Source organism: Piliocolobus tephrosceles, chromosome 8, assembly GCF_002776525.5.
Source record: "Piliocolobus tephrosceles isolate RC106 chromosome 8, ASM277652v3, whole genome shotgun sequence".
NCBI lineage: Eukaryota > Metazoa > Chordata > Mammalia > Primates > Cercopithecidae > Piliocolobus > Piliocolobus tephrosceles.
The window spans coordinates 101,501,344-101,517,095 of NC_045441.1; the positions used below are offsets into that span (position 1 = coordinate 101,501,344).

Sequence of the window (15,752 nt, forward strand, 5' to 3'; positions counted from 1 at the left end):
AGAGGGCAGGGTGTAAAAGGTTGTCACCCTGACTCTCCACTGAACTGATTAACACTTAGCCATCAGCAGACAGCAGCTGTTGAAATAGCATTAATTGTAGCACACCTCTGTCACAAGTCCTGTGATGGGGTCAAAAAACTCTCCTGTCTCAAGTTGGGACTTGTCTGGGATCCAGAACAAGGGTGAGTACAGATGAGGAACTGTCAGATCTGCCTCTTTTTTAAGACCCTGCCACCTCTCTCTTTCCTTTGGGTAAAAGGAATATTGACTCTGTTTCTCTTCACAAAGGTCAAGCTGTCACGTGGGACTGGAGTAAAGTCCTGGGGCAACTGAAGGCCCCAAGACTGAACTCTGTAGGCCAAGACTCTCAGACTTTTTTCTTTTCATAGCTTGAAATGGCTCCTGTCTCTTTTATAATGTTAGTGTTTTATAACTCTTTTATAATCTCAGCAAACTACTGAGATGTATGCTTGGCTCAGCCATCAGAGGTGCAGTTCAGAACATTGTGGTTTCTATTTGTTCTTAGACGTGCCACCCCCACCCTGACAGCCACAGGTGTGTATGGTGTATGGGGGCTTCCCTCCTTGCCCCCTCCCCTCCTGGCTCAGGCACCTGGGCATGCCCACGGCATGCAAGAACTGTGCTCAATTGTCACGAGGGTTGGGAGAAAACTGTGGCTGCCACTGGGACCTCCTGTGGCTGGCTCGCTGGTGCCTCCTGCAGCTGCGCCAGTGGAACCTTTCCTTTCATGGCCGAGGGGTCCTTACTAGTCTGAACTGGGGGAGGGATACAGTAATTGAAGGACTTCATTTGCACAGATCAAGTAGTTATTTTCCCTAACCCTTTTTTGTACTTTAAGCTGTTTTCCTTTTTCTTTTCTAAGTGAGAAGGTTCTTTTCCTTTCCCCATCACACTGCTTATGATAGGGAAAACAAGGAGGAGCGACCCCTGCTGGCTGATAACTGCAAATTCAGCAAGGCTCATTTGAGACGTAATCTAAACAGATGCATGAAGCCCCTGAAATACGTTTTTGTCCCAAACTTGATTCCAGGATTCAGGTTGAGGCCCTAGAAAGAAAAACCAGATCTGAGGGATCCAAAAGCCAGGCAATGGGCACAACATAAATGGGCAGGACCAATTCTTGCTGATTAAACCCTTGCTTCATGAAAGAAGGTCATGTTCCTTGATATAGACAAGGCCCAGGGAACTCAAAGGTTGTCAACAGCCAGGGAGATAAGCCATACATGTGTAAGAGCAGATACTTCCACCCCCGGGACCCCCTGTTAATGTAGGTGAAAGCTACTTTGGCACCCATGGGTGGCACCTACCAAGGTTACTGGGACTCGGGACCAAAAAGATGGAAGAGAAAGGGGGGATGCCCACTTTCTTTCCATCACACCCTGGGTTATCACTGAAAGAAGGAAGGGAAATGAGGGACACCTCTATTTCCCTGTCTTTCAGAATGGGCAACCAGCTATCTTCACCACCCCAGCTTATTCTCCTCTAGAGTGTATATCCTAAACCCCTGGGACTGCTTTGACTCTTCGACTCTGAAGGAAAAACATCTCATAGCCCTCTGCACAAAGGTTTGGCCAAATTATGATTTACAAGAAAGACTAGCTTGGCCTCAGGAAGGCACCATTCATTTTAATACCATCCAGCAGTTGGACCTTTTTTGGAAATGTGAAGACAGATGATCTGAAGCTCCATATGTACAGGCTTTCTTTACCTTGCAAGGCAATCCAGACCTTTACTGACAGTGTAGAATTGATCCAGCCCTCCTGTTTGACATCTCAGGAGAGGCTGCAAGGGACAATCCCAGGGAACTAAATCCCAGAGCCCTGCTCCTCCGGGTCCACCTTGACCTCCCTATCTAGCTTCAGTCTCTCACTTGTCCTCCTAGAAATCTTCATCCTAGACAAGCCTCAGTCTCGTTCTTGCCCCTCCAATAGATACCTGGTAAATTTGGCTCCAGCAAGGTCCCAGTCCTCTTCTCTCTACGGGTCTTAAAGCAAATTAAAGAGGATTTTGGCAAGTTTTCAGATGACCCTGACAGATATATAGAGGCTTTCCAGAATTCAACTCAAATATTTGAACTCTCCTGGAGTTCAAATTATGTTACTTTTGAATCAGACCCTGATGAACACTGAGAAGAAGGCTGATCTTCAAGCAGCAGAGAGATTTGGGGGTGAGTTTTGTACCACATACAGCATCAGGGAAGAGGATGAACTTTATCCAACTGAAAGAGAAGCAGTACCAATGAATGATCCTGGATAGGATCCCAATGATGAGATGGGAAACTGGAAGAGGAGATGCTTTCAGGTGTGCATAAGGAGGGCTTACACAGGACTAGGACCAAATCCCTGAATTATACCCAGTTATCCATGATAGACCAGGGACTTAATGAGAATCTCATTGCCTTCCTGGAAAGGATAAGGAAGGCCTTGGTAAAGCAAATCACCCTATCTCCTGATTCAGTCAAGGGACCACTAATCCTGAAGGATACATTTATTACTCAGAAAGCTCTGGTTATCAGAAGGAAGTTGCAGAAATGGGCCCTGGGACCAGATAGTACGTACTTTAGAGGACCTCCTGAAAGGGAGACACAAGAAAGAGGCAGAAGCTTTAATAGCCGCCATGCAAGCCCACAAACCTCAGAATTCCCAAGGTGCACCTGTTAACTGCTACAGATGTGGCAAGAACAGTTATCTCTATTCTAAAGTTTAACTGCTCCCATACAAGGTTAATTTCTTTCACCAGGGTGACTCAGCTCAGGGTAAAATGATGTTAGTATATTTCACTTCTTATTTCTATAATCTTTGGCACTAGATTCTTTCATTGCATAATACACATGTTTAACACATGCATACTTAACCTTATAGAACTTGTTATTTTTTTCTCTCTCACTTAGAGGTCATCAAACTCCAAACGGTCAGGCAACTGGAACCTTGGACAATGGCTCCTTTTTGCCAGGGACCCTTAGATAGACCTCTGGGAGAAAATTAACTGCCATTTTCCCAAAACAATTCCCCCTGTCAGCAGGAAGTAGCTAAGATTGGTCATCATTCATATTCTAATCACAGTTAGGTATGCCTCTTCAGAGAGGGGAAATGATATGGACAGGAGGCAGGAAAACACTGGATAGAAGAGGGTGGTTCCCTGGCAAAAGCCCCACTCTCAAGCCTAGAAACCCATGGCCCTGAATGGGAATAGGAATTCCTATTTTCATGCCCATATGTTGCCTTTTGGCCCACCACACCCCCCATCCTGTATCGATATAAGCCCCAAACACTGGGCTCCACAAGCAAAAGAGAGGCAAAGTGGCAGAGCAACAGAGAAGGAGAGAAGAGAAGGAGTTTCTGAATGTCGAGAGGAATTTGGCTGGTGATGGTGAGAGAGATCCTGTGTGGAATGGTTGAACTCCAGGGGAAAATCATCTTCCCACTCCATCCCCTTTCCAGCTCCGCATTCATCCTGCTGAGAGCCACCTCCATCACCCAACAAAATGCCTACACTCACCATCCTTCAAGTCCATGTGACCTGATTCTTCCTGGACACTGGACAAGGACCTCAGTACCAAGAGAGCAGGGTGTAAAAGGCTGGCACCCTGACTCTACACTGATCTGGTTAACACTTAGCCATCCATGGACAACAACCACTAAAAGAACATTAATTGTAACACACCTCTGTCACAAGTCCCACAAGGGGATCAGGAGATTCTCCTCTCACTAACTCTCTGTAACAATTGTTTCCTGCTTCTCTCCCTTATTTAGATAAAATAATTTAAGAGTGAAGAGAAAAAAAAAAGGCATAATTGAGTAGCAAAGCAAAAAAGGTGAGAAGATTATGGAAATACTTGGCTTAAGGGAGCCACAATTTTCACTTAGTCACCCTCTTTCTGAAGCTTCTTAGCTGTTAGAGCCAGAGGAGGAAAGATAGGTCTGCCCTGAAGGATGAAAACAAGGACACAGATGAAGGTCTAATTCTGATAGAGTGCTGGTGAAGGGCACCCACAAATCAAAGTCACAGGCCTAAAATAAAGGAAGGATTAAATAGATACCAGGAAATTGCAAAAATAAGAAAAAAAGGAAGGTTTTGCAATTTTAATAATAGGAAAAGAGACAGGTAAAGTTTAAAGTACTAATCAAGATAGGGAAAGATATTTTGTAATTATAAAATTACAAAATTAACAATATATGAAGGTACTAAGACACCACACAACAAAAGCACCACAAAACTATACAACAGCTAAATATAAAAAGTAATGTCTGTTAGATATTCAAGGATAAATTATAAAGCTAAAATTATAATGGGATACCTTAAAACTCATTTTCAAGAATTATATAAAAAATAAGATAAGAAAATTAAAAATGATATAAATACATTTTCTCATGTACAGAGAGCAAGATAAAAATATTTGGAAATGTATATTCTTTTAATTGAGAGTACAAATTATTTTCTATATCCATGGAAACTTTACAAAAATAGATCACATAACTGACTTCAAAGCAAATCTTGATAGAATTTAAGCAAATCTTGATAGAATTTAAAAAGCGAAATGTTTTACAGGCTACTTTTTATGAACATAATAAAATAAAATTAGATAATAAAATAGTGATCCTCTTTCCCTGCTCACCTCCCTAATAATAACTACTTGGAAATTAAGAATGCACTCATTGTTAGCCCATGGATCAAAGACAACATGAAAACTGAGATTACAAACCATCTAGAAAACAACAAAAAAGGATGAATATCCAAAGAGAACACAAAAAAACTGAGAAAATTTATAACCTTATATTTCTTTGATAAATGGCAAAGTAAAAAGGAAAGAGAATGAAACATATTTCAAAGCCTAAAGAAAATTTATAAAGAAGTATAGAACTAGAATCAAACAATTAGGGCTAAAGAAGTGAGAAAGGTGATTAAAGATATTAGATTTTTTAATATCTTATTAAAAAAAGGATGGGAGAAAAAGAAGATACATCATTAGAAAAGTCATTGTGAACATATGCACAGGCATACCTTGCCTTATTAAACTTTGCAGATATTATGTTTTTTACAAACTGAGTGTGTGTAGCAACTGTGGTCAAGTGCAAGTCTATTGGTGTCATTTTTCTGACAGCGTGTGCTCACTTAGTGTCTCTTCATCACATTTTGACAATTCTTGTAATGTTTCAAATGTTTTCATTATTATTATATCTGCTATGGTGATTTGCGATCAGTGCTCTTCGATGATACTATTATAATTATTTTGGGGCACCGTGAAATATACTCCTAAAAGACAGAAAACTTAATAGATGTATGTATTCTGGCTGCTCCATTGACCATCCATTCCCCCATTTCTTTCCTTTTCTTTAGGCCTTTCTATTCTCTGAGACACAGTAATATTGAAATTAGGCCAATTTATAACCTTGTAATGACCTCTAAGTGTTTTAAGTAAAAGGAAGAGTTGTACTTTTTCACTTTAAATCCAAAGCTAGAAATAATTAAGCTGAGTGAGGAAGGCATGTTGAAAGATGAGATAGGCTGAAAGCTAGGCCTCTTGAGTCAAATAGTCAAGTTGTGAATGCAAAGAAAACATTTTTGGAGAAATTTAAAAGTGTTACTCCAGTGAACACACAAATGATATGAAAGTGAAACAGCCTTATTGTTGATATGGAGAAAGCTTTAGTGGTCTGGATAGAAGATCAAACCAGCCACAACATTCCCTTAAGCCAAAACCTAATCCAGAGCAAGGCCCTAATGCTCTTCATTTCTGGGAAGGATGACAGAGGTGAGGAAGCTGCAGAAGAAAAGGTTGAAGCTGGCAGAGGTTGGCTCATGAGATTTAAGGAAAGAGGCCATCTTCATAACATAAAAATGCAAAGTGAAGCAGCAAATGCTGATGTAGAAGCTGCATCACATTATCCATGAGATCTAACTAAGATCATTGATGAAGCCAGTTAAACTGAACAATGGATTTTAAATGTAGACACAATAGATTTTAAATGTAGACAAAACAGCCTTCTATTGAAAGAACATATCATCTAGGACTTCATAGCTAGAGAGTAGAAGTCAATACTTGCCTTCAGAACTTCAAAGGACAGGCTGATGATCTTCTTAGGGGCTAGCACAACTGTTGAATTTAAGCTGCAGCCAATGTTCAGTTACCATTTCAAAAGTCCTAGGGCCCCTAAGAATTCTGCTAAGTTTACTCTGCCTGTCCCTATAAATGAAACAACAAAGCCTGACTGACAGTACATCTGTTTACAGCATGGTTTAGTGAATATTTTAAGCACACCGTTGAGACCTAGTGCTTGGAAAAAAAGATTGCTTTCAAATCATTACTGCTCATTCACAACACACCTGGTGACCCAGTACCTCTGATGAAGATGTACAAGGAGATTAATAGATAAGTAGATCGAAGATATAATAAATAAATTGATCTTCTATCAGCAATTAAGACCTAGAAATAAAAATGAGGGAGAGTCCATTAAATAACAATATAAGCTTAAATTTATAGAAATACCCTTGCCAAGAATAGCATAGAATTGTTATCCAAAAAATTATAAACTTTTTGAATTGTATAAAATAGTACTAAAAATGAAAAGGGTAATATTCTTAGGAAGATTAAAATGTCAATTCTGCTAAAATTAAGAATTAAATGTGATTTTATTCAGATTCCAGAGGGTCATATTCAGGGATAAATATTATAAGATGATCTTAAATATGAAATAATAAATGCCTGACAATAGTTATGAAAATATAAGGAAAAGAAGAGCAGAGATAGAAGACCTACCTTACTATTGTTAGAAGTAAGGTGGCATTGTTCTAGAATTAGAAAGTTAGATTATAATGTCAAAAACAAAATTAAAGAATTTTAAGGTAGGTTAAAAAATTAAAAATTTGTCAAATGATTCCAGTACATATAAGCATTTAATATATGACAAAGTATTTCAATTTCATTGGTAAAAGATGAATTATTTAATAAATAGTTATATAACAATTGACTCTCCAGTTGAAAGAATAAGTTTGGGTTCTTATTTTAACATGATATCTAGAATACATTTCAAATGAAATAATAACAAGTGCAAAAAATTTAAATATATTATAATTACAACTAGGCTACACATGTGATCCAGGGTGGAATGACTTTCTTAGGTAAGATTAAAAACCTAGATGCTCTAAAAGATTACATATTCGGCTAGACAAAATTAAGGCCAGGCATGGTGGCTCACATCTGTAGTCCCAGTGCTTTGGGAGGCTGAATCGAGAGGATTGCTTTGGGCCGGGAGTTTGTGACCAGCCTGAGCAACAGGCAAAATCCTGTCTCTTCCAAAAACAAAAAATAACAAAAACAAAAACAACTAAAAACAAATCCTTAAGTAAAGATTATCAAGTTTTAGTATATATACTATAAAAATGGATAAGAAAAATAATCTAATTGATTAAACAATAAAAACAAATATTTCATAGTAGAGAGAAAATCTACATGGCCAATAAACATCTGAGAAGATGCTGAAAATGTAGTCAGAGATGTAAATCAAATACAATTTAGTGTTATTTACATCCATTAGATTGTAAAAAATGTGGAAAGAATAATAGCATTATTGCTAGCTGTAATATGAGGAAATGGGTACTTTCATATATTGGTAGACAAATGCAATTTTGCAGGCTTTTGGAAAAGAAATCTGATAACACTTACTAACATTAAAAATATATGTATCCTTGACACCACAGTATTATTACCACGTATCTGTCCCATAGTAATAAAAGTATCAGCATATAAAATTATATGTACAAGTATATGTATCATAGAATTTTTCAAATGTGCAAAAATACAGAAATATGGGAATGTAAAAAATGCTTATCAATAGGAGAGGGCTTGAAATAAATAGTGGTTTGTCTGCATTGTGGAATATTGTGCTATAAGGCATTGATTAGAAATAGTATATTAGAGGCCAGGTGCGGTGGCTCAAGCCTGTAATCCCAGCACTTTTGGAGGCCTAGACGGGCATATCACGAGGTCAGGAGATCGAGACCATCCTGGCTAACATGGTGAAACCCCGTCTCTACTAAAAAATACAAAAAACTAGCCGGGCGAAGTGGAGGGCGCCTGTAGTCCCAGCTACTCGGGAGGCTGAGGCAGGAGAATGGCATAAACCCGGGAGGCAGAGCTTGCAGTGAGCTGAGATCTGGCCACTGCACTCCAGCCTGGGCGGCAGAGCAAGACTTCGTCTCAAAAAAAAAAAAAAAAAAAAAAAAAAATAGTATATTAGAACTATACTAGTTGATTTAGAGCAATGTACTCAAGGCATTTTTGAATGAGGAAAGTTAGATGAAGAGTGTATATTATATTATCTAATCTGTGTAGTCAATTTTAAACTCCTTATCAATTGCATATGCATGTGTGTGTGTGTGTAATTACATGATCCTGAAGTATAACATAAAAGTACAAACACAGTGTTGTTAACATAGGTTAACAGTTTGACTGACAGAGGAGCAGTGAATCTGGATGAGTTGGAGAGAAATGGTGGAAAGAGGTAAGATTGGAGAAGAGTTGAGTGAGGAATAGATAATTAACTTTTACTTTATACATCTTTGTACATTTTACTTATTAAAACAAGCATGTGTTAAATCCATAATTTGAAAAGTACATCTATAAAAGAACCTTTAAAATATTGAGTTAAATTAAACTTTTTTGAACACTCCAGGGGTTTGAATGGTGGCTTCCCAAAAGATATGTTGACCCAGAACCTATGAATGTGACCTTTTTCGGAAAAACGGTCTTTGCAGATGAAATTAAATTAAAATCTCCATTGGAGATCGTCTTGCAAAATCCTAAATCCAGTGACAAGTGTCATCCTAAGAGAAATGAAGAGAAGGGGAGAAGACACACAAAGAGGAGAAGGCTATGTGAAGGCTGAGGGAGAGACTGGACTGAGAGCCACACGCTAAGGACTGCAAAGAGACACCAGAAGCTGAAATAGGCAAGAAGCAGAATCTCCCCTTAACCTGCTGCAGGGAGTATGTAGCCCACCTGATACCTTGATTTTGGACTTCTGACCTCCATAACTATGAGAGAATAAATTTCTGTTGTCTTAAGCCAGTAAATTTGTGGTAATTTGTTACCGTAACCTGGGAACTTAATACAAATATGAAACCTTTATTTCAATGGAAATTTTCTGTGAGTTCCAATATGTAAAAATATTAGAGCCACTCTGGCTCATGAATGAGACATCCTGCCCCACCATTCCCACCCTTGTGTCACCACAGAAACACTAGTGATACTTGAATCACAGCTTGAACATCACTGATTTAGTCCAATCCCCTTTCTGTACAGAAGAGAAGAGTGGAACTTGAAGAATGTTTCCCATCTTTTGATAAGTTAAGAAACATGAAGGAACCTTATGCCCCTTTCTGAATTTGTTGCTTGTAAGGCTTAGGATCATTTTAAGTATCTTATGACAGGTTACTTTAGTTCTGTTAGGTCTTCCTATTTTTATACTTTTGACACATTCATTTCACTGCCACACAATCATTTTTGTAAAGTTTTATTCATGTTTTTCCTTAAGTTTCCATTTCCTTTGGAAAAGATTTTTCATAACTCATTGGTTTCTTGTGGACAATCCCCAGATATGCACCTTTCACTCCTTTCACTTGAGGTATGTATCCCTCATGAATTCTTAGCTCTGTTTCTCTGCTCCATCATGTGACTATACTAAGCTGAGAATTCCCCTGACATCACTGGATGCAATGGGCCCAGGGTATAAAAACACTTGAGAAGGCATGACATTTGTGGTGCAGAAAGAATGAGTACAGCCTATGTGCAATAAAGAAAAACAAAGAGACTGAATGCTGAGCAACTGCAGTTAAGGTACCATGTCTCACAGTAGGGCACCAGGTTTATGCACAATGGGTCAGGCTCATTCCTCAACATGGATGATTCTTTATTTCTACCAAAAAAAAAAAAAAAAAAAAATCCCACCTTTCCTGAAACAGCATTGCAAGGCAACTGAGGCTCCAAAGGCTCTGATGAGTGAGATGAGGTGCAGAGAGTTGAGAAAGACCACCACTGGGTGTTATCACAGCCATCATTTTGCAAGACTTATATGGGTCATTGCATGTTTGAGATCAACATATGTTTTGTGTAGTGGAGAACAGAATTAATTACATCTGAAGAAGAAGTTTATAAAGACCTTCAACTTGACATTTTTGCAATCACACACACAGATACTATGAGAATTTTGAACAATAGGCTTCAAAAACCATGATTGTTACATATTAGCATGGAGCACATGGAAAACAAAAGGTAAAGAGACAATGAAAAATAAGGATGACCAAGACAGAAATAAACACAAAAATGAAGAAGGTGGAGATTATTCTGTTTATTGTAACTAAGGGTTTTATATACAGAAATATATCAATTCTTATATATTTATAACTAATATATGTTTTATATATTTATAATTGTGAGCATATTTGTAGTTTGTGATACACACACACACACACACACACACACACACATCGTAACTCTCATTGTTGGGTTTGAAGATGGCATAAGTTTGTTCCAAATATTTCAGGGGACATATTTATAAAAAATTATTTGTTGTTTATCTGATGTTCAAATTTAACTGGGTATTCTGTGATTTCATTTGCTAAATCTGGCAACCTTTTTCTTAAGAAGTTAATTTGTGTTCTATTTTTAATACAGAGGCCTTTTTTACTTCTCAGTAGCTAAGTAAAATTGGTGTAATGGCCACTGTTTCCACTCTGTGGAAGTCCCAAGAAGTCTTCATATTTCTAAAAAGTTTACCAGGAACTTGTATTCATAGGTTTCTCCAGGTCTTTGTGTTTTTACTTTCTGGCATACTATATCTGTCTCACAACTCTTCCATTTGACATGAAGTTCAGCTCTTTCTTCAGTTTTCACGAAGAAATGTTACCACACATACATGCAAGAATTTGATGTTTTATTTGTTTATTTGGTGCATCATCATGAACAACAGTAAGATCTAAAACCCTACTTTCCTCCCTACTCTCATCTGTTGTCCTCAAATTTCCTCTTCCTGGTGGCCCTTGAACAACTAAATTCTTCACTGAAACTTCAGTGGTCAGTTTGTTTGTTTGTTTTGCCTTGATGGTGGAAATGGGAAGAGAGAGGATCTCACTTTCAACTCTAAAACATTAAAACATTTTTCCCAAGACAGACTTATTTTTCCTGTGGAGGAATTCTACTACTGGCTGTGAAGATAATACATTTTCTCCATCTCCATCTTATTACGTATTTAATATAAGCATAAAAGCAAGTCTACAAAAAAGTTGGTTTTGGTAATATGTTACGTTGGAAAAATCAGTGTGAATTCATGTCTTCAAAAGATTTATTTTCCAACTCTATCATTGTTATAAATGGCCCAGCAGCAGGGACACTACTCTAATGTATTACCAATCCTCATGTGCACCCCAGCACACACATTTTGGTCCCTAGAGGATAATTGGCTTCAAGTTTGTTGTAAAGACAAAATAAGATGGAGTCAAAGCAACCTGTTGTTAACCAGAAGTCAAGGCTGCTTCTTGGAACGTCGGGGAGTAGTCCTTCAATAACAAAAACATAGCAAATAATAACAAAAGTAATAATGCTAATTGTGAAACTGGAAAAAATTAAGTCTCTAAAAAGCCATAATTTCACAGTAACATTCGAAGGAGAAAACACAAGGTATGCAAAGAGCTACTTGCATTACAACAACAGAAAGATTCTAACAGGCTCTTTCCATCCGTATTGCTTTAAAGAAGTAGGAGAGTATTTAAATATGATGTTTTCTTCTTTTTGTTCAGGGTATGTTTCCATATGTTCAGCATATGCTTGTTTATATCTGTGTAAGAAAGAAGATATGTGAATGTACCAATATGAGATAGGATTTCTGTACAATGAGGCAGACCTTTTTACTACTATAGAAAATATCAAAAAAGGAGGGATATTCTGAATACTAAAGAACTCATCAGCATTAATGGTCTTATAGAATAATGACTTACAAGTATGTTATAGTTGATTACAGCTATGGCATACAGATATACACAATGACCGTGGCAAAACAGAGTGTGGCAAAATTATAAAAGGATTAAATGTTCTAAAAAGGAAAAGTAAGCACAGAGATTCAATCCTTCATCTCCTAAGAAATGAAGAATCTACTAATTATAAGTAAACCTTTATGAATATTAATAAAATACTAATAAGAAATACATGCATTTTAATAATTAAAACAGACTAGATCAGTATATCATAATTTTAAGGCAATGACAGATGCTTCTGGCTATAAGAAACATTAGGAAAGATAATAAATCCTCAAATATTAAAATGTATGTTAAAGACAAGGATATACAGGATTCAGGATGCAACAAGTGAAAGTTTGATATAAGAAGGCACTTGGTATATTGTGGATACTGAAGTTTTCTTCAGTTTGGACCATTCTACCAAGTCTTATAAGTGAAACATAAATGAACTCTCCAACAACGTGGATGCTGATATCTGAGATGGCATTTTCTTTTCTTTTAGATCTGGAAAAATTTACAAAAATTCCCTTGAAAGATTTTAAACACTGGTTGTAGTAAGGCTACAGAAAGTTTACAAAAATATTTTAAAAATTTGAACCATGGCATGGTGAAAAAATGGGAATTAAAGCAAAGTTTCGTTCATGATATTAGCACTTTTGCCGTTTATTACTATTATTTTGTTTATTTTAAATATTATTTGATTTCCATAGGTTTTTGAGGAACAGGTGGTATTTGGTTACATGAGTAAGTTATTTAGTGGTGATTTCTGAGATTTTGGTGTACTCATCACCCGAGCAGTGTACATTGTACACAGTGTATAGTTTTTAATCCCTCACTCCCTTCCCACCTTTCCCCCAAGTCCCCAAAGTCCTTTGTATCGTTCTTTTGCCTTTGCATCCTCATAGCTTAACTCCCGCTTATGTGTGAGAACATATGATGTTTGGTTTTCCACTCCTGAGTTACTTCACTCAGAATATCGATCTCCAATTCCATCCAGGTTGCTGCAAATGTCATTATTTTGTTCCTTTTTATGCCATTAGTATTACTTTGTAGTTTTGATTATGGAATCATTGAATCATCATGCTTATGTATATTTATTTGCTATTGAGTATATTTAAAATATTCAAGGGTCAGCCACACAAATACTAATTACAATTTAAAATTATTTAAAGGAATTTAATCAAATTTATAGTCAATAATGCCCACAAAAGTTGATATTCTTTAGAGCAGAATGGAACAAAATTGAGATCCATACAAAGGATCAATGAAACCAGAAGTTTGTTAATTGAAGGGATAAACAAGATTGATAGACTGCAACCTAAACTTTTTTTTTTTTTTTCAGTTGCAAGATTTAATAGAGCGAAAACAGAGCTCCCATACAAAGGGAGGGGACCCAAAGAGGGTAGCCATTGCTGGCTCGAATGCCTGGGTGTATGTTGCGATCATTGTCCCTCCCGCTGTGCTCTCAGGCAATAGTTGATTGGCTATTTCTTTACCTCCTGTTTTTGCCTAATTAGCATTTTAGTGAGCTCTCTTTACTACCTGATTGGTTGGGTGTGAGCTAAGTTGCAAGCCCCTTGTTTAAAGGTGGATGTGGTCACCTTCCCATATTTATAAGGGTTAGGTATAGCTGGGTATAGAGGGACAACAGCCTCATTGATAATCCTGAGATTTTGCACTAACCTCCACTGTCCATTGGGTTTCTGTACTCCTAAAATTGCAGTATTGCAGGGGCTACTGCATGGTTTTACTAGGCCTTGGGGTTTTAGGTCCTTAACAATCTTTTGGAGTCCTTGTTGGGCCTCGGGTCTAAGGGGGTACTGCCTTTGGTAGGGAAAGGAGGAGGAATCCTTTAGTTTAACTTGAATGGGACAGGCATTCTTTGCTCATCCATGTTGTCCTTCTGTTGCCCAGACTTCAGGATTAATTTCTTCCTCAGGCAGGGGACAACAACGGGTGTTCCTTCTCCTATGTTCAGGTGTATTATGGCCCCTGCTTTTGCTAGAATGTCTCTCCCTAACAAGGGAGTGGGGCTTTCAGGCATAATTAGACAAGCATTTGAAAAGAGTAAAGTTCCCCAGTCACAACTTAGTGACTGGGAGAAGTATCTAACGACTGCCTGTCCTAGGAGCCCTCGGATAGTGACAGATCTGGAAGACAGTTGTCCAGGACAGGAGAGTAAGACTGAGATGGCTGTGCCAGTGTCCAGGAGACAGTTAACCTCCTGGCCCTCAATGGTCAATCATGCCCGGGGCTCTGTGAGGGTGATGTCATGGGCTGGCACTTGCCCTGGGCACCCTCAGTCCTGCCGCTGGATCATCTGGTTAGTGGCTTCTTATTCAGAAGAACTTCATCCTCTGGGGCACTGGGCCTTCCAGTGATTCCCTTGACATAAGGGAATGGATGAGGGGGCTGCTTATTTCTACTTGGACAATCTTTTGTAAAGTGTCCTTGTAGACCACACTGGAAGCAAGCCTTATTAGGCATTCGATTTGCCCAGCTTTTCCTTTTTCCAGAGCCTCTAAAGTCCACTTGCCTTAGGGCCATGACTAAAGCAGTGGCCTTTTTTTTTTTTTTTTTTTTTATCCCGTTTGTCCTGTTCTGCCTGCTCCTCCTGATCTCTATTATAAAAAACCGAGGTTGCCAAGTTCAATAGGGTTTCTAAGTTTTGCTCCGGGTCTAAGGTGAATTTTGAATTTTTTTTCTAATGTCTTCAGCTGACTCAGTGATAAACTTATCCTTTAAGATTAGTTGACCTTCAATAGAGTCAAGTGACAGGGAGGTATGCTTCCTCAATGCCTCCCTTAATCTCTCCGGAAAGGCAGTAGGATTTTCTTCCTTTCCCTGTGTAATGGTGGACATCATTGAATAATTCATAGGTTTCTTCCCAGTTTTCCTTAGTCCTTCTAGCACACGAGTTAGCATATGTCTGTAGCACCAATCTCCATGTGCTGATTCTGTGTTCCAGTGAGGGCCTACACTGGGAACTGCCTGCTGGCCTGTGGGGAATCGTTCTCTTTCCTCTGTTGTCATCCTATCATTGACCTGACTGAGATACCAGAGATCACCAAACTCTCGGGCTACAGTTATGGCGGCACTTCTCTCATTTGGGGTTAGTGTACGATTTAGCAGTAACAATATATCTCTCCATGTCAGTTCAAAGGATTGTCCTAAACCTTTTAAAACATCAATGTAGCCATCAGGGTTATCTGAGAATTTACCTAGGTCTATTTTAATTTGCTTTAAGTCTGAGAGAGTAAAAGGTACATGCATTCTGGCTGGGCCGAATTCTCCTCCTCCCACTGCTTGGAGGGGGCGTAATTGGTGAATATTGGCACTCTTTGGTTCATTGTTCACCCCTTTGTCTACCTCCTTTGGGACCGTTTGGGTTGAAGGGGGTCCTTGTTAGTTGGGGAAGGAATCAGGGTGATGCCAGGGTAGGGAGGTAGACTCTGAGGGCTTCCTGTAGGGCATAAATCACACTTTTTACATAATTGCGGGTTGTCTCTTATTGAAAAGAAAGTTTGTACATATGGCACTTCACTCCATTTGCCTTCTTTTCTACCAAAGAGGTCTAGCTGTAAGATGGTGTTATAATTTATACTTCCCGCAGGAGGCCAGGTTTCTCCCCCTTGAAGAGGATATCGTGGCCAGGCGGTACTGCAGAAGAATATAAATCATTTCTTTCTTAGCGTCTGAGGGTCAAATTGGTCCCAGTTCTC

The 15,752-nt window shown here is 38.4% G+C and overlaps 1 protein-coding gene across 1 annotated transcript; it reads right to left on the reverse strand.

Moving 5' to 3' along the window:
* Window positions 1–9,549: 9,549 nt before the first annotated feature.
* Window positions 9,550–10,077, reverse strand: C8H7orf66 (chromosome 8 C7orf66 homolog). Its single transcript, XM_023183112.1, is given in 3 exon segments — window positions 9,550–9,666; window positions 9,668–9,804; window positions 9,975–10,077. Coding segments are annotated over 3 exon segments (357 nt in total).
* Between the last annotated feature and the right edge of the window lie 5,675 nt (window positions 10,078–15,752).